Raw genomic sequence first — 20080 nt, 5'->3', positions numbered from 1 at the left:
CTCCCAGTTCTTTTACATACGTTGTCCCCCCCCCCATCCTGCCTGAAAAGTCTATACCCTGGGATGTTATGATGTCAGTTCTGCCATCAACCTATGACCTCTCATTCTAGACTGTCCTACATAAGGAAACAGTCTTTCTCTGTCTGCTTTGTCAATTCTCTTTAGCATCTTATTCCCCTCATTCTTCTGAGCATGAGTGTTCCTAAGAGGCAGCATGAAATCAGGATTACCAGAGGCTCTTCAAGCTCAGCAAGGCTTCACAAGAATAACTTAAGAGTTTTGGAAAACCATTCTTCCAAATTTCTCTACGAGAGATTTTGTCGGACAAATCGGAGTCTCATTTAAGAATGTAGCCAGACAAGTAAGAACTAGTGCATGTAACATTATTGGATTTTCATAGCAACTGATGCGCAACTGAAGAAGGGGTTACTGGCAGAATATCACCTGAGAGAGAATGGTGCAAGACACTCAGTCGAGCTGTCCCATCTACCAGCCAGACTCCTGGCCAGAGCAGCTACAAGCAGCATCAGGACAAGGGGCAGGCTCAGCTCCTCCCAAACCACGTCAATGACTCAGATGAGACAATGACCCTGAACAGAGTGAAAAATGGGAAGGGCCAACGGAATTGCTGCAGAAGCCTGGAAGTTACTTGATGGCCCAGGCAGCAACATCCTGGGTCATTTGTTCAAAAAGATCGTCAAAGGGAGCGTTTTCATTTGTATAGGAGACCTGGGCTTGGCTAGCACTTATGGTCCAGTCTGGATTGTCACGTCAACCCTATTGCTCTGGGTCTACAGACACACGTAGGCCAGGTAGAGATTTCGGATTGCTCTCCTGACAGAACTTAGTGAACCAGATGGGTTTTCACAACAATCAGTTGTAGTTACAGGCAGTTCCCAGACTGCCAGTGGGTTCCGTTCCGGAATCCGTTTGTAAGCCAAAACATACTTCATGACATTGGAAAGCAGCTGTTCATTAGTACAGGAAACATTCCAATATTGGATCTTTACATTTTAAAACCACATCTGTGCAAATACCACTGCTTATAAGTCAGACATTTGTAAATTGGGGATCCCCCAGTGGTTAAATTTAACCACTGCCACACAACATTAGCTTAGGGTCTGCATATCTCCAGCAGTGACATCACCACAACACCAGTGCCTCCCCAGACAAATGGAGAGAAAATAAAATAGTCTGATGTTGATACTCAAACAAAGAAAAATCTTCAAGAATGCAGGAACTGCCGAGAAGTGGCGCTCCCTCCCAGTGGGTAGCTGGGCTCGGAGCTGAGACAGTGTCAGGTCAGCGACGGACAGTTTGGCTTCATGTCAGGAAGCAGCATCATCGACCCAAATTTCTGCACGTGCCAACCGAGCGAGATATCGCAGAGGGCCACAGGGCTTATTACTGGGCCTGGCTTGCTTTGGACAAAGCAGACAACAAGGCACGGAGGAGAAAGTTACTAAAGATTGATAGAGCGGGTCACTGGAGAACTACGTCATGTCCACAACAGACATCCAAAAGATGTTGGTGAGGAACTGCGCAGGCAACTCGAGAAGGGTTGGGGGCCACTGAGGGCGAGTCAACTTGATGGTTTGTCATCATCCTCCACTGAGCATTAAGGGGGTTGGAGAAGCAATCATCGCTGAAAGCAAGGAAGGGTTACTGTAAGCTGTTGGCAAAATTCCCTTGACAATGGCAGGCTCTGGATGGGCAGTAACAAGCCCTGTGTGGGGCAGCCAAGTGGCAGCAGCAATGTGACTGGCAACAGTTTAGGGGGCAGCGGGGAATCGAATGGAAACATCTGAGCTCAGGTACCCAGCAGGAGGATGGGCTGGAATTGTCTGTCGTGCTCCCAGAGAGCCAAGGGGTGGACCAAGTGGTGTCCTTTACAATTGAAAACGCTCATTCTGGCTAAAAGGCCGATTCCTGGAGACCTGCGTTCATCCAGCACCATTGTACACATCCGAGAGGCAGGCTCTCCCAGAGGGATGAAGCTTTGGTGTGGCAGAGATGAGGATGCGGAGGTTGATCTGCTGCGTCTCAGGAAAAGACTGGTCCGGAATGACACATCCAGGGAGAAGGTGAGGGTGACTAATACTCCCAGGAGGCTCCAGGAGAGAAGACTGGAAAGGAACATCTGGGGAAGGCTGGAGGATCACACAATTAGGAGCATTTTGGTGTGGACTGAACCAGGAGGATAGAAGAGAGGTCCATGGAGAAAATAGGTGATGGAGAGGATCTAGAGGAGAAGGGTCTTCAGAGAGAGGACACTTGAGAGCTGGGATGTGGGGGAGTGTGGGAAACCCATTGTGAACCACAACCTCACCTTGAAAATCAGCAGCAAGAGAGGGGAGACGGGATGTGACCGATCCAAGTTTGCTGATGATACACAGTTAGCAGTGTGGGGGGTGGGGGGGAATGTAAATGTGCTACAGAGGGTTGGGTGGGCGATTGGCTAAGTCAATGGCAGATGGAATACAATAGTATCCACTTTGGTCAGAAGAATTAAAAAGGTGAATGCTTTTCAAAGGGAAGAAACTTAGAAACATTGACATTGGGTTGGGGCAGTGGGGTGATCTGGGTGCCACTGTAGAGTAAGAGAGTCATACAGCCTGGTAACAGACCCTTCAGTCCACCTCATCCATTCCAAGTAGGTTTTCCAACTCAACTAGACCCATTTGCCTGTGTTTGGCCCATATCCCTCTAAACCTTTCCAATTCATGTACCTGTCCAGACATCTTTTAACTGTACCTGCATCAATCACTTCCTCTGGCAGTTCATTCCACACGCTAACCATTTTCTGTATGAAAAGGTTGTCAATCAGGTCCCTTTGAAATCTTTCCCCTCTCATCTTAAAATTATTCCCTCCAGTTTTGAATTCCCCTACCGTAAGGAAAAGACCCTTGTATTCACTTTATCTATGCCATTCACGATTTTATAAATCTCTATAAGGTCACATGTCAACCTCCTACATTCCAGTGAAAAAGGTCTCCCCTCAGCCTCTTAGACTGTATTGGAAACAAGTCCCAGCCTATTTGGGGTCTTCTTATAACTCAAAACTTTAGTCCTGGTAACATCCTTGTAAAGATTTTCTGCACCTTTTCCAATTTAAAAACATACTTCCTGTACAGTGACCAGAACTGTGCATAACACTCCAAAAAGTGGCCTCACCAAAGTCTTGTCCGTAACATGACATCCCAACTCCTATACTCAATGCTCTGACCAATGAAGCAACATGAATGACTTAAAATACAATGCAAATTGGGAAAAAATAAAGTTAGAATGTTAGCCTTTAACACAAAGGCTTCAGAATCAACAATTCGAATATGACATGCTTTGGTGAGTATACCTGTGTATGTTAACGTGTATCCTTCCCTAAGACAGCCATGATGCAGAGCAGCCGGTGTTCGACTGGAGTAGACAAAGTTAAAAATCACACAACACCAGGTTATTAGTCCAACAGATTTACTTGGAAGCACTAGCTTTTGGAGCGCTACTCCTTTATTAACTACCTGATTGTGTGATTTTTAAACTTTGTCCCTGTGAAAGAACATGGCTGCCTCTGAGGGAGTAAACCCTACAGATCAATCTGTGAAATGAATTGATAAAAGGAATATGAAGAGTTTATTCTTCTTGAATCTTCAGCCCTTGCAGATCTGTGACTAACACTTTAATGTATGGGTTACCAAATATCAGAGTGAAAGCCAAAACTGACTCAGAACTGTATTTTAAATATTGTTCAAATCAAAATATTCTTGGCACTGTAGCCTGTTACGCAAGTCTTATTATTCCTGGAAGAAGCACGTTGCTGCTGAAGCAGCAGCTATGGTGACCTCGCTAGCATTAGTCACCAGTGCAGTGCGTGCACTGTAATTTCTTGGCAGAACACCAGGCAATGCAGCTTTATTTCATCACCTTCCGTGGCCATTTTCTCATCTCTTTAATGTGGAGGCTGTGATGTTTGAGCAGGATTCTTAGACTGATATACTGCCAGTGGTATGTCTCAACCTGCAAGTTTCCCTCCAAGCCACATACCATCTTGACTTGGAAATACATCGCCGTTCCTTTGCTGGTGCGGGGTCAAAATCCTGGAAGTCCCGTCCGAACATCAGCGGCCGTCATAAGACCATAAGATATAGGAGTAGAACTAGACCGTTCAGTCCATCTGTTCCTCCATTTGATTATGCTGATGTATTTCTCAACCCCATTCTCCTTTTGACCTGTAATCCCCTTAATGAATCAAGACCCTATCTCTATCTTAAATGTACTCAACGCCTTGGCCTCCACAGCCTTCTATTGCAATGATTCCCCACCCTCTGGCTGAAGAAATTCCTCCTCATCTCAGTTCTTAAGGATCATCCCTTCACTGAGGCTGTGCCCTCGGATCGTAGTGTCTCCTAGGAAACATCTCCATATCCATTCTATGCAGGCCTCTCAATATTGTATAAGTTTCAATGAGATGCCCTCATCCTTCTAATCTACATTGAATACAGACATAGAATCCTCAAATGCTCTTCATATGACAAACTCTTCATCCGCGGGATCTTTCTTGTGAAGCTCCTCTGGAACCCCACCAAGGCCAGCACATCCTTCCTTGGATACGGGGCCCAAACAGCTCAGAATATCCCAAGTGTTGTCTGACCAGTACATCCCTGCTCTTGTATTCTCGCTCTCTTGAAATGAATTCTGACATTGCAGTTGCCTTCCTAACTGCCAACTAAGCCTGTACGTCAACCTTAAGAGAATCCAGAGGTAAAAACAATGACTGCAGATGCTGGAAACCAGATTCTGGATCAGTGGTGCTGGAAGAGCACAGCAATTCAGGCAGCATCCGAGGACAGGCAAAATCGACGTTTCGGGCAAAAGCCCTTCATCAGGAATAAAAAGCCTGTCCTCGGATGCTGCCTGAATTGCTGTGCTCTTCCAGCACCACTGATCCAGAATTAAGAGAATCCCGAGCCAGGACTCAGATTTCTGAAGCCTTTCCCCATTTAGAGAATAGTACCTCTAATTTTCCTACCAAAGTGTATAACCTCACACTTTCCCCCATCTGCCACTTCTTTGCCCACTCTCCTAGCTGTTCCAAGTCTTTCTGCAGCTTCTCCTCTTCCTCAACACTCAAAAATCACACAACACCAGGTTATAGTCCAACAGGGTTTTTTGGATATATTTCAGTTGCATGACACTGTAATCTTTTGCTGTAAATTCTGTGTTTTATGGTTGTACTCTCCACAACCTCCTGATGAAGGAGCAGCGCTCCGAAAGCTCGTGCTTCCAAATAAACCTGCTGGACTGTAACCTGGTGTTGTGTGATTTTTAATTTTGCCCACCCCAGTCCAACACCGGCTCCTTCAAATCCTCAACACTACCTGTCTCTTTATCTATCTTTGTGTCATCTACAAACCTAGCAACAATGCCCTCAGTTCCCTCGCCCAGATCATTAACACAGAATGTGAATAGTTGTGGTCCCAAACACTGACCCCTGCAGAACTCCACAAGTTATCTGTTGCTACCCTGAAAATCACCCCTTTATCCCAACTTTCTGCCTTCTGCTAATCAGTAAATCCTCTTTCCACACCAATCCCTTACCCATAACACCATGGGCTCTTATCTTGCTTTGCAGTCTCCTGTGCAGCACCTTGTCAAAGGCCTTCTGGAAAGCCAGATAAATCACATCCACTTACTTTCTTTTGAGACCACTTTTGGAATATTGTGCAATTCTGGTCTCCCTCCTACAAGAAGGATGTTGTGAAATTTGAAAGGGTTCAGAAAAGACTTACAAGGATGTTGCCAGAGTTGGGGGCTTTGAGCTATGGGGAGAGGATGAATAGGCTGGGGCTGTTTTCCCTGGAGCGTTGGAGGCTGAGGGAGACCTTATAGAGGTTTATAAAATCATGAGGGGCATGGATAGGGTAAATAGACAAGGGTTTTCCCTGGGGTGGGGGAGTCCAGAACTAGAAGGCATAGGTTTAGCACGAGAGGGGAAAGATTTAGAAAAGGACCCAAGGGACAACCTTTTCATGCAAAGGGTGGTGCATGCATGCAATGAGCTGCGAGAAGTAGTAGTGGAGGCTGGTACAATTACAGCAGTTAAAAGGCATTTGGATGGGTATATGAATAGGAAGGGTTTAGAGAGATACAGGGCAAGTGTTGGCAATTATGACTAGATTAACTTAGGATACCTGGTCAGCATGGACAAGTTGGACTGAAGGGTCTGTTTCTGTGCTGTATGACGATTACTAAATTGCTTGCTACCTCCTCAATGAACTCTAACAGATTTGTCAGGCATGACCTCCCCTTGACAAAGCAATGACGAACTCAGGCCTATTTTATCATGCACTTCCACATATCCAAATCTCCTCCTTAATAATGAGCTCTAAAATCATACCAACGACTAAGGTCAAGTTAACTGGTGTATAATTCCCGGTCTTCTGCCTTCTTCCATTCTTAAACAGGGGTGTTGCCTAACTTGCTGTGATCTCCAGGATTTTTTGTTGTCTTTGAAATTTGCAACATATGTAGAGAGGATGGTTAAGGAAGGCTACAGCAAACTTGCCTTCACTGCTCAGAATATAGGAGTTGGGATGTCATGTTGAGGTTGTACAGAACATCAGTGAGGCCTCTTCTGGAATACAATGTACAGTTCGTCCCGAGCAGCGCCATGACGCGGGACTCCACGGTACTCCTGGAATCACAGACTTATCGTGAAGCAGGAGGTGGCCATTCAGCCCATCATGTCTGCACTAACTCTTGTGCCAATCTCTTAGCCTTTTTCCTGTAATGTTGCACATTGTGTTGATTTAAATGCCTCTCTTAAATGCCTCCATTGAGCCTCCCTCCACCACGTTTCCAGGCAGTGAGTAGTTAGGGCATTCCAGACCCTAGCTACTCACTGGGAGAAAAAGATTTTTCTTGCCTTGCATTTAGTAAAACATTCTAAAACTGTGCCCTCAGGTTCTTAATCTGCTTACGAATGAGAACAGTTTCCTCCCATAGCCAATATGTCTGAAAAGTCTCAATTTTTAAAGAGTGCTATTAAACCTTTTCTCAGCCTCCGCCTCTCCAATGAAAACAGTCCTAACTTTTCCAATCTTTGCTTACTGCTGAACTACCTCATCCCTTGAGCCATTCTTGTAAACCTCTTCTGCACTGTTTCCAATACATTCACATCCTTTTTATAACGTGGAGCCTAGAACGTTGACAATACTCCAGCTCAAGTCTAAATCTGTGCCTCATTAAAGTTAATCACAAGCATAGAGTCCTTCATTTACAACTCTCACTACCTGTCCTGACACCTTTAATGACCTAAGTACATAGACACTCCGGTCCTTCTGCTCCTGCACCACCCTCTAGAATACTACCTTTTATTTTATTCTGTCTCACCATGTTCTTTGCCCCCAAGTGTATCACCTCACACTGAATTGGAACTCAACTGTCTATTCCACTAATTTGTCAATCTCCTTTCACACTGTCCTCTTTATAGTTTACACTCTTTCCTAAGTTCATGCCATCTGTAAACTTGGAAATTGTCCCCAGGCCAACATCCAAATCATTCATATACATCAGGAAAAGGAAGGGTCTCAACACTGACCTCTGGGGAAACACCATTACAAAACCTCCCTCCAGGCCGAAAACTATGGATTAACCATGATTCACTGTGTCCTATGCCTCCTCCAATTTTGGAATGCTTTCAATATCCACTTGTGGTTGTTCAGTAAATTTGGCTGGGACTGCAGCAAAGCTAAAGGAGATTGACTTGCACGGGGCACTGCTTTGATAGTGCATGCGGACGAGAGTTGTGGAGAGTTACTTACATTGTTTGGCCCCAGCTGCCCGGTCTCCTGTAGAAATTGCTCCAACGTCACCATCTCACTGCCAGGTGAGGCGGCCCTGGTCCGACTAGAGGGACAGCTATCCTTCGCCCTTTGCAGGGTGCTGTAGGATACCGGGTGCCTCCGCGATAACATGGGGTCTGATTTACTGCTGGCAAGCAGCACCGAACTGGAACGAAGGGGCTGGTTTTCTCTGGGGCCAGCTCCGACGTCTTGACTAGGCAAAAGGTCGTCGCTCTGAAGGCTTTCCAATCTGTTGTCCACGTGATCAGCAACACCTACAAAGAGAACCAAAGGTTAAGTATGAAATAGCCAGGACGCTGTGATGGGGGTCTATTCATCAATTGCAAGTTCTAATCCTAACAGCAGCAGTTTGGAAATTTTAGTTGCGTTGGAAATCTTCAGCGGGTCTCTTAGAGATGCCAAAAACCCATGAACGGATGGTTTAGGAAGAGTAAGTAAAGACAAACTGTGTCACGGGGTTGAAGGGTCAGTGCGGAGAGCAGGGAATTATGGTGATTAATAGAGAGAGAATGAGCAAATATTAATAAAACAGAGAAGACAGTCTGAAAATCAGTGGAAGGCAGCTTCCAAGAGAACTGCGAAGGAGTTAAGGGGCAAAATTTACAAGATTCTGGAGAAACAGTAGGGGAGTAATATTAATTGAATGACTCCACCATAGTGCCAACAGTGGGCTGAATGGCCTCTTTCTGTGCTGTATCATATGATGCTAAACATAAGCTTGGTGTCAGTTAAAGTGACCATACTATTGTTGGGCTGTGTTGTAGATTGAAACCTTTTTGAGGTAATGGAGTCTCATCTGTAGCTAGGGACTCATGTGAGACCCACACACCACTTTGTATTCTTCATGGACTTTGATGTGCAGAGGTCGTTGGTGGAAGAGTCTAGGACCAGAGGGCATAATTCAGAGGGAGGCTAACACATTTAAGACAGAGATGAGGAGGAAATTCATCTGTCAGAAGGTCGTGAACTTGTGGAATTCTTAGAGGTTGGGTCATGAAGTAGTTTCAAGGTGGAGATAGATTTTTAGTTAGTAAGGGAATCAAGGGTTCTGGAAAGTGAAGCTGAGGAGGATCAGTCACGATTTCATCAAATGGAGGAGCAAACTCAATGGGTTGAATGGCCTACTGTTCCTGCATCTTGTAGTTCCAACAATCAGGCAATGGCAAGACCACCTGGGTGGGGGGGGGGGGGCATTCCCTGGAAACAAGACCCGAGGGGCAGGAAGAGCTGTCAGCCAGAGACTGGCTGCAGTGCCACAGGTACCTGTTCCAGGAACAACACCCTTTGGAGTCACAGAGTTTCATAATCGTGGAGGGACTCATGCCACAGGTAGGCAATGTTGGAGGGAGATAGGAGATTCATGGGGAACACGTTAGACAAGAGGGTGAAGGGGTGGGGAGTGGCAGCAAGCTCAAGGGGTAGCTCTTTAGTGGGACCCTTCTGTTTCAGCGTCCAACTGTTGTCTTAAATTCACTCATGGGCCGTGGGCGTCACTGGCTGATCCCAGCATTTAATGCCCGTCCTTAATTGCCCTTAAGGTGGGGGTGAGCTGCCTTCTTGCAGTCCACGTGCTGTAGGTTGACCCACAATGCCCTTAGGGAGGGAGCTCCAGGATTTTGACCCAGGAACAGTGAAGGAACGGATGGCGAATGGCTTGGAAGGGAACTTGCAGGTGGTGATGCTTCCTGTGTATCTGTTGCTCTTGTCCTTTGGATGAAAGTGGTTGTGGGTTTGGAAGGTGCTGTCTAAGGATCTTTGGTGAATTTCTGCAGTGCATCTTGTCGATGGCACACACTGCTGTGACCGAGTGTCGGTGGTGAAGGGAGCGGATGCTTGAGGATGTGGTACCAGTCAAGTGAGTTGCTTTATCCTGGATGGTGTCAAGTTTCTCGAGTGTCGTCAGAGCTGTAAGTGGGGAGAATTTCATCACACCCCTGATTTGTGTCTTGTAGATGGTAGACATGGATGGGGGAGTCAGGTGAGTTACTCACTGCAGTATTCCTAGCCTCTGACCTGCTCTTGTAGTCACTGTGTTATGTGGTGAGTCCAGTTGAGTTGCATTTTGAAGTCTGATCACCTCCAAGGAGGCGATTCTTGCACAGATTGAACGGCTGAATTAGTGCCAGGAGATGGCAGGTCCAGTAATACACTCTCCTGTTGTGTAGCTGTAGTGTTGGAGTCCCAGAAAACCATTTCAATGAATAAAAAGGAAAAGCAGCAATGCAACAAAATACTGACCACCAACCAACTCCAATGGGAGCTGCTTTATAAATTGGTCTGTACATCTCAGCAATAGTGTCCAGTGGGATTTCATCGGATTGTTTAAGGGGTGGGAAGCAGCTAAAGCTACAGCTGTTTCGAAACCTTATTTAAACTAAGTGTTCTGTTACATTGAGCGTTTTGGCAGGAAGATTAGTTTGGAACTACTCTCCAAACTGTGAAACCCTGACACTGCAAGAGAAATTAACTGGGTTGGTTTTATCTTCAGCCAAGAAAAATGCTGTCATAGCTTAAACCAGTCCCTCGTTAAAACAGGCACTCAATAGGCCATGGATTAGAATCCTACTCTACGAGTTTGAATCTATAATCCAGATGAACCATTTTAGTGCATTACTGATGGAGTACTGCATCGTCGGTTACCATCTTGAGGAGTCTGCCGCTAGATAATTTGAAAACGTTTACTTCTGAGTTTGTTTTGTTTTATTATTTCATTCCTCCCGTGTTTCTGAACTTTTTATAAATCTGTAAGCATTGCTAGTAATTAACTTAACCAGAGTCAGTTTTCAACTTAAATAACTGAAAGAACTGCGGATGCTTTAAATCAGAGACAAAAATAGAAATTACTGGAAAATCTCAGCAGGTCTAGCAACATCTGTGGAGAGAAATTAGAGTTCACATTTCAGGTCAAGCGACCCTTCCTCAGAGATGAGTTTAGGATAGAAATAAACAAAGTCTATTGAAAATGAAACAACTTCTTGATTGTGTCTAAATGGATGTAAAAGACCTCAAAACATTCAAAGGAGAAACAGTGTCCTTGGGTTAACAATTAACCTTCTGCTGATATCATTAAAATTGAGAGGAGCAATAGCCTTCTGGTATTATTGCTCAACTATTCATCCAGAAATTCAGGTAATGCTCTGGGAACCTGGGTCGAATCCTGCCACGACAGATGGTAGGATTTTAACTGAATAAAAATCTGGAATTAAGAGTCTAATCATGACCATGAAACCATTGCCGATTGTAGGGAAAAGACCCCAGTCTGGTCTTTTTGGGAAGGAAAGTACCATCCTCAATTGGTCTGGCCTACATGTGACTCCAGACCCAACGCAATGTGGTTGATTCTCAACTATCCTCTGAGCAATGAGGAATGGGCGATGAAGGCTGAGCTGGCCAGGGAACACCCACATCCTGTGAATGAATGTTAAAAGATCAGATCCGCGGGAGTTTGCTCTGTTCAAAGTGAATGTCTCATTTCCTACATTACAACACTTGAGAAACTGTGAAGCAAAGTGGGGTGCCCGGAGATTCTGCAAGATGCCGAAAGAAAGGACAGGCAGAACAGCACACGGTGTAAGATTAGTTAAGACACGTGGAAAGCAACAATTTGTTAGTTACACTGATAAAGACTTCATGGATTGAATTCCATGAGAAGTGCAAGCAGGTTCCTCAGCAGAGGCCCGAGGGCAGCAGGAAATTCACCGTGACCTACCCAGAGTTGCATTCCCATTGTTGGTTGATTCCACTTCATGGGGCTGTGTCCGGAGATCATCATCGGAGTTAAAACCTGGTAGTGAAGGAAAGGAACAAAACATAGCAGGGAAATAATCCGTCACTGATCTTGCTTTGCCACATAATGGTACATAGTTGTACTTGTAAGACCATTATATGCTTTGCAAAATCGAAGTGTGTTTTGATATTTTCATCAGCTATTAAATAGGAGGTACACTGGGGCTAACTGCAGGACTCGCAGTAATCCTGTAAATCCCACTGGACGTCAGTGCTGAGATGTGCAAACCAATCTGTAAAGCACCTCCCATTGGAGTTGGTTGGAGGTCAGTACTTTATAGCAAACATAGTCTATTTGCACAGATATTTAGAAAGAGTCACTGTGGAATATTGCAACGAGGGCATGACTGAAACTCCACTAAGTCTCCCAATGGAACATAGTGAGTTGAGGACAGCTATAAATGAAATGGGTAAATTAGTCCCAATCATTAACAGCACTGCAACTACCAGTTCAGAAGAGAAATTAAGCAACCATGGTCAGGCTTGTGGTTCCTTTATTGACCAGCTATACACAGTCTGTGCCTAAAGAATCTTCATCACCCGAACCCTTGGTCTGTCTATTCAGGAGCAGCTCTCTTGTTTCTGGAGTCAGGAGGTTGCGTACTCCACAAACTCCCCTGTGGACCTGACTCCAAATTAGATCGACCCAGCCTGATGAAGGTTTTCGGAGTGCAGGGTTGGAGGGTCATCCTATTGGACACAGACTTCAACCACTGCCACAAAGTCCAGAATCCCCTTGGGAGTTTTGTTTATTGACTCCCAGGGATGTGGGCATTGCTGGCTGGGCCAGCATTCATTGCCCATCTCTAAGTCCCCTTGAGAAGGAGGGGGGTGAGCTGCCTTCTTGATCCGCTGCAGTCCACAACGCCCTTAGGGATTTTGACCCAGTGACAGTGAACGAACAGAGATATATTTCCAAGTCAGGATGGTGAATGACTTGGAGGGGATTGTGTTCGCATATATCTGCTGCTCTTGTCCTTCGAGGGAACTAGGTTTGGAAGGTGCTGTCGAAGGATCTTTGGTAAATTTCTGCAGTGCATCTTGTAGAGGTTACACACTGCTGTTACCATGGTTAGTGGAGGGAGTGGATGTTTTAGGAACATTTGCTCACTATTGCCACCACCTTCTCATGGGCAGAGAGAGAATAGAAAATAAATACTGGCCTAGCCAGTGGCACCCACATCACATGAATGATGGAATTTTTAAAAAATCTATTAAAGTCCTGCACCTAATCGCCAATTTTCAACGATCTCACCTTACACTATCAGCAGCCATCTGTCAGAACATAAACATCCGCACCTGTTTAGTTTATGAAAATTTAACCAACTCCAATTGTTTATAGTGACAGCTTCATGCAGCAACCCAACATCTGAAAATATTGGAGTTAGTAATGGAGCATCTGGGTCTGAAATTTGAACAGTCTAATTCAGTCAGACTGAACCTTCAGGATAGCCTGTCAACAAAACGTGCAGCTTTAAAACTTGTGCTCATTCTCTGGAAAAGTCAATCCTAGTAAATACTCTCTCAAATAAAAGGACAAAGGCTGTTTCCTCTTATTATTATCTTGCCACCATCTTCTCTCAGCTCTCCAAACCCTTCACTAATCCACCCGAGTTCAAAATCACAGAATCATAGAACATAGAACATAGAAGAATACAGCGCAGTACAGGCCCTTCGGCCCTCGATGTTGCGCCAATCCAAGCCCACCTAACCTACACTAGCCCACTATCCTCCATATGCCTATCCAATGCCCGCTTAAATGCCCATAATGAGGGAGAGTCCACCACTGCTCCTGGCAGGGCATTCCATGAACTCACGACTCGCTGAGTAAAGAATCTACCCCTAACATTTGTCCTATACCTACCACCTCTTAATTTAAAGCTATGCCCCCTTGTAATAGCTGACTCCATACGTGGAAAAAGATTCTCACTGTCGACCCTATCTAAACCTCTAATCATCTTGTACACCTCTATTAAGTCACCCCTAAACCTTCTTTTCTCGAATGAAAACAACCCCAAGTGCCTCAGCCTTTCCTCATACGATCTTCCTACCATACCAGGCAACATCCTGGTAAACCTCCTCTGCACCCGTTCCAGTGCCTCCACATCTTTCCTATAGTATGGCGACCAAAACTGCACACAATACTCCAGATGCGGCCGCACCAGAGTCTTATACAACTGCAACATGACCTCAGGACTCCGGAACTCAATTCCTCTACCAATAAAAGCCAGTACGCCATATGCCTTCTTCACCGCACTATTTACCTGGGTGGCAGCTTTCAAAGATCTGTGTACATGGACACCAAGATCCCTCTGCTCATCCACACTACCAAGTATCCGACCATTAGCCCAGTATCCCATCTTTTTGTTACTCTTACCAAAGTGAATCACCTCACACTTAGCTACATTGAACTCCATTTGCCACCTTTCTGTCCAGTTCTGCAGCTTATCTATATCCCGCTGTAACCAGCCACGTCCTTCCTCACTATCTACAACTCCTCCGACTTTTGTATCATTCGCAAACTTGCTCACCCAACCTTCTAACCCCTCCTCCAGGTCATTTATAAAATGACAAACAGCAATGGTCCCAAAACAGATCCTTGCGGAACACCGCTAGTGACGGCACTCCAAGATGAACCTTTGCCATCAACTACTACCTTTCGGCTCACTGAGTCCATACCAATCCTCCGAAGGGCAGCCCACCTAGACCCACCATCCCCCTCTCCCTGTAACCCTGCAATTCCCATGGCCAATCCACGTCGTCAGCACATCCCTGGACACTGTGGGTAATATCCCGTTCTCAATCCACTCCATCCTGCACATCTTTGGACTGTGGGAGGAAACCTGTCAGCATTTGGAGCAAGGGCTTTCTCTGTACCTATACACGTGACAACTATGTGTCCACAATTACATACAAGCACTTGCACGGAGGTGACTATTGCAGTACAGCATCACCCTCAGAAGAATTTTCCAAACCTACCACCTGGAAGGACACAGCTGCAGATACATGGGAACATCACTTCCGGCAAGCTCCCCTTTGAAATATAATGAAGGCTCCGCTTTGTAATATTTAATTAAAAATACTACAGTCGTAAACATCATCTAGTCTTTCCCTTATTTGCTGCCAAATAGGTGTCAATTGTGAACAAAAAACTTTGGGTTAATTCTGACTTAAACTTGGTCCCTTAAAAAAAAGCTGATTGATGAAGAACAGAGCTGGAACAAATCATTATTTGGTTTAACATCTATTTACAGAGTGAAATATTACAAGCATATGACGCCAGACTCAACTACTCCCAGCTTCAGTGCAGTTCTCTCAATTTTTTTATAAATCAGTCTGAACATGTTAATGGCACAACTTCATGGCCTAAGGTGGGATTTGAACCAGGACCTGCTGACCTCAGAGGTTGAAACACTACCATTTGTCAGCTCTTCATTTAATGACACATCATGAAACGTAGTTTGTACACGTTACACCTGGAACGCATCTTTAACAAATACTGAGCAGGAATGCCACCTAGTATAAGACAGCATTGGAAACTTTTCAAACTGTCAGTTTAATGAGAAAGAAACTTTGATGTTGATTAGGGTGAGGTGATACACTCAGAAAACTGAATTCAGTGACTACACCCTTAAACTTGCAAAACTTGAATGAGGGAAAATAGGCAAGAGGTTAGAGACAGAGGTAAATACCATTGTAAAAGACTTTGCTGGTCAGAAAAACATTTAAAAAATGCTAACCAGCTTTAGGGTTTATTTCTAGAGGTTTGTTTGAGAATGTGACTAGTTGAACTGATAAGGGGGAAGTCCACTGGGTGGTGTTTAGTTGGACTTTCAGGTTTTTGATCAGGTCTGACACAGGATATTAACCTGTGAAATTAAAGTGCAAGGCACTGAGGGGTTAATGTACTGACCTGGACAGAGAACTGGTCAGCACACAGTATTCTAACAGGACTAGACAGGGTGAACACAGGAACATTGTTGCTGATGACCCGGGAGTCTAGAACCAGGAGCTACAGTCTGAGGATATGGGGTAGACCATTTATGGCCAAGAGGAGGAGAGATCTCTTCACCCAGGGAGTGGGGAGCCTGTGGAATTCTCTACTACACAGGGTGGCTCAGGCTAGGGCACTGAGTGTTTTCAAGAAGCAATGGGACGTGGTTCTTGAGGCTGGAGGGATTGTGGGGATATGGGGAGAGAGTGAGAGCAGAGTGCTGACTTGGATGGTCAGCCGTGGGCAGGTTGGGTGGCGGAACAGGCTCGAGGGGCTGAATAGCCTACTTGTGCACCCATTTCCTATGTTTCTGTTGCATGTAAACCAGAAGGAATCTATGGAGTCAGTACAGCACCGAGAGAGGCCATGTCAGTTCTCTGGAGTAAATGTTAAGGGCTTTCGAGGAATATAAAACCAAGAGTTTCTTGTCTGCAGCTGGTGGTGGTGGTGGCCTGGCTGGAGAGGCTGGTTAACCTGATGGGGTCGGTGCAGGAAGGGGTTAATGTGGGAAAGCCGACTTGAGGAGCTCCAATGGGGAAGCTCCAACCTGGGGCCAGAGATAGAATGAAGCAGGAGGTCGAACTCAGGTCAGAGCCTGATTGAGGGACATGGCGCCAGGAAGTGGGTGGCACAGTGGGAGTGGGGAGCATCTGCTGGGAGCTCCCAAACTCTGACCATTCCCCCCTCCCCCCTCCTCCCATTCCCCATTCTCCTGTGGGCCAGGGTCTCTGGTGGATTTTGAGGCCCTGGCTGGGCCCATTGCTGGCAAAGACTAACAGGAGGCTGCTGGTCACCCAGCAACTTTCAAGAGGGAATGGCTTCTACCCCATTCCCACCCCCTTGCTCACCGGGTTGGCCCACAGATCCTTCAACAGCACCTTCCATCCAGAAGGACAAGGGCAGCAGGTGCATAGAGACACCACCCCCTGCAAGTTCCCCTCCAAGCTACTTACCATCCCGACTTGGAAATATATCGCTGTTCCTTCACTGCCGCTGGGTCAAAATCCTGGAATCCCCTCCCTCAGGTCATTGTGGGTCTATCTAAAGCGCTTGGACTGCTGCGATTCTAGAAGGCAGCTCACCCCCACCTTCTCAAGGGGCAACTAGGGACAGGCAATAGATGTTGGCCTAGCTGTGACACTGATATCCCAGAATGAAGCTTTAAAAAAGCAGCAGCAGATGGTAATTGAAAAGCTTTGAGATAGACGTAACAAGAGAGCCAAAGCCACCCTTGGAGAAGGCTGCAATGTAGAGTCATTAAATCAGCCATGACATTATCAAATGTGGAGCAGACTGGAGGGGCCAAATGGCCTATTCCTGGTCCAGAGAGTAGTTGGGCTAATGGTCTGTTTCGGGACATTTGATGTAATGCCTACCTTTGGTTCGGGCTTGCCGCTTGTTGCTGTAGGTAGGGTTGAGGTTTGAGGTGGGAAGGTGGATGGTAGATGTGGAATACGCCATGGACCCCAGGTTACTGCGGCGACGGGACATTGCGCTGATGCTCTCCGGACTCGGGCTCTCGGAGTGGCCGGAACTCCCCGACAGCTCTCTCTGCCTTTGACCGTCATTAGCAACTGGAAGAGAAAGCAGAGCAGCCAGGCGTGTTTACCATCACAACAAAAACGCACAGCCCGATGCCGCGAGGAGGTAAGAGCGACAGAGAACCTCGAAGCACAACATCAGCAGCTGAACCAGACTCAGAAGGACAGACCTCACTGCAACTGCAAGGGGAGGGGTGCAAGTCAACTTACTACAGCCCCCACGGCTTACAAATACCACAAGGGGACAGCGGCACCTAGCAACTAAAATCAAACACATTGGAGTTAGGAGCCTTGAAGATGTAAACAGGGAATGAAAGAAGCCAAAAGGCATGGGGATGGACAGACTCTCTTGGGGTTACCAACCCTTCAGGATATCCCTGGAGTTTCCTGCAACTGGAGGTAAATCTCCAGGATGGTGCTGAGAAAGAAGAGAAAACTCAAAATCAGCAAAAGGAGAATTGTTTCTCAAATGGACACTTTGTTTTGAACATCATGGTGTTTTTTGTTAGGAAAATATTGTTAAAAAGAGAGAGTACGGGGTGAAATTGGGAACACACTATGGTGTTGGATGATGAGCCACGATCATATTGAATGGTGGAGCAGGCTCGAAGGGCTGAATGGCCTACGGTTTTTAAAAATTTGTGGGATGAGGGCACCACTGACTGGGATTGGGTAATAAATGCTGGCCTAATGGCCCAGAGGGCAGTTAAGAGTCAACCGCATTGCTGTGGGTCTGGAGTCATGTGAAGGCCAGACCAGGTAAGGATAAGTGTCCCTCACTAAAGGACATTCGTGAATCAGATGGGTTTTTTCCCTGAAATTATTAGATTCTTAATTCCAGATCTTTATTGAATTCAAATTCTATCACCTGCCCTGGCAGGATTAAAATCTGGGTCCCCAGAACATTACTGAGATCTCTGGATTAACAGTCCAGCGGTAATACCACTAAATCAACACCTTCCCTGTTCCTGCTTGCTACGTTTCTCTTGGTGGTGCCAAATAAAAGGTTCCTTGACCATCCATCCAACTAGCAAAGGGGGAGCGATCACTTGGTACCAAATTCGTTGTGGAAAAGCAGGTCACCATAACGATGGGCATCATGAAGGGCAGGAGTGCGAGGATAGTGGGGAGGTACTGGACGAATGAGTCATGTGATGACATCTCTAGGAACGTGCCTGACTGCAGACACAAACCCCAATCCCAGCAGGCCCCATTCCTCACCGTCGAGTCATGAGTGATCCCTATGAATGACCACAATCCACTGCTTTCCCAGCAGGATGTCTCAAAGTCTTCAGTTCACCGTCAAATTACAACTTGGAAGGGGAACATTGTGCGCTTCTTTAACAGAATCAATTCACTGGCCATCAGCTCCTTCGGCCATCCCTAATTTCCTTTGAACTGAGTGTGTCACTGCACCTTTTCAGAGAGCACTTAATAGGTTTCCACATTGCTGTGGGTCTGGAGTCACTTGTCTTCCAGACCAGATAAGATTACTCACTAAACAGGACATTAGTGAACCAGATGAGTTTTTAAAACAACCTACATTACTGGCCTACATTACTCACACTAGTTTTCAATTCCTGAATTAGTTGTTGGCTGAATTTAATCCACATAGGTGCTGTGCTGAGATTTCAACTCCACCTCTCGGTTATCAGTCCCACTCTCTGGATTAGAGTCCACTAACATAATCATCAGGCCACCATTCTCAATGGGGCAGGGCGAGGAAAGATTCAGGTGATTGTTTCTTGGTTTGGAAGAAAGAGAACAAGGATAAAGGGGCGAAATCACCAGGGTCTGCGGTCTCTGTCTGGATTAGTGGTGCTGGAAGAGCACAGCAGTTCAGGCAGCATCCGAGGAGCAGTAAAATCGACGTCTCGGGCAAAAGCCCTTCATCAGGAATAAAGGCAGAGAGCCTGAAGGGTGGAGAGATAAGCTAGAGGAGGGAGGGGGTGGGGAGAAAGTAGCATAGGATACAATAGGTGAGTGGGGGAGGGGATGAAGGTGATAGGTCAGAGAGGAGGGTGGAGTGGATAGGTGGAAAGGAAGATAGGCAGGTAGGGCAAGTCATGGGTACAGTGCTGAGCTGGAAGTTTGGAGCTGGGGTGAGGTGGGGGAAGGGGAAATGAGGAAACTGTTGAAGTCCACATTGATGCCCTGGGGTTGAAGTGTTCCAAGGCAGAAGATGAGGCGTTCTTCCTCATAATTTCAATTTAGCATTATTTGTTTGGGGCCTTTGCTGAGCTGCTATTGCTTGGTGAGAATGTTTAATGAGGCAACAGGGTGTGATGCTGGCTGTGTCTATAGCTCCTCTGCTGTTGCAGACAGAAAAAAGGAAGAGATAGACAGGAGAGGTTAGTGGCAGTGAAGGAGGCCAGGCTGAGATTTGAGAGGAATGTACCATTATGGAAACATTTGCACCATCAAAACAAGAAGTAGACTTACTTCTTTTCTGTTTAAAATACTAAAAATAGGTCTTGTTGTATTGTCCAGTGAGGACTTAATGACAAAGTTCCATGGCAGTGTTGCTGAGATCACAGTCTATCAGGTTTGGGGGGAAAAAAGAGAGAGAAAGGAGGGGGGGGAAGAAAGAAGGGGGGGGGAGAGAGAAAGAAGGAGGGGGGGGGAGAAAGAAGGAGGGGGGGAGAAAGAAGGAGGGGGGGAGAAAGAAGGAGGGGGGGAGAAAGAAGGAGGGGGGGAGAAAGAAGGAGGGGGGGGAGAAAGAAGGGGGGGGGAAGAAGGAGGGGGGGGGGAAGAAGGAGGGGGGGGGGAAGAAGGAGGGGGGGGGGAAGAAGGAGGGGGGGGGAAGAAGGAGGGGGGGGAAGAAGGAGGGGGGGGGAAGAAGGGGGGGGAAGAAGGAGGGGAGGGAGAAGGAGGGGAGGAAGAAGGGGGGGAGGAAGAAG

The 20080-nt window shown here is 46.3% G+C and overlaps 1 protein-coding gene across 1 annotated transcript in view; it reads right to left on the bottom strand.

The window, feature by feature from the left end:
• Window positions 1–20080, bottom strand: part of LOC122553347 (protein Daple-like) — a 271352-nt gene that overhangs the window by 23922 nt on the left and 227350 nt on the right. The window contains exons 26-28 of the mRNA XM_043696930.2: window positions 17016–17213; window positions 11569–11643; window positions 7818–8113 (exon numbers count right to left, since the gene is read on the bottom strand). Coding sequence (XP_043552865.2) covers window positions 7818–8113; window positions 11569–11643; window positions 17016–17213 — 569 coding nt within the window. The remainder of the gene's footprint in view (window positions 1–7817; window positions 8114–11568; window positions 11644–17015; window positions 17214–20080) is intronic.

The sequence above is a fragment of the Chiloscyllium plagiosum genome, unplaced genomic scaffold, assembly GCF_037043375.1.
Source record: "Chiloscyllium plagiosum isolate Xiang-an unplaced genomic scaffold, Cpla_swu_hap1 HiC_scaffold_8, whole genome shotgun sequence".
Taxonomy (NCBI): Eukaryota; Metazoa; Chordata; class Chondrichthyes; order Orectolobiformes; family Hemiscylliidae; genus Chiloscyllium; species Chiloscyllium plagiosum.
This window is presented reverse-complemented; position numbering and strand designations above follow the sequence as displayed.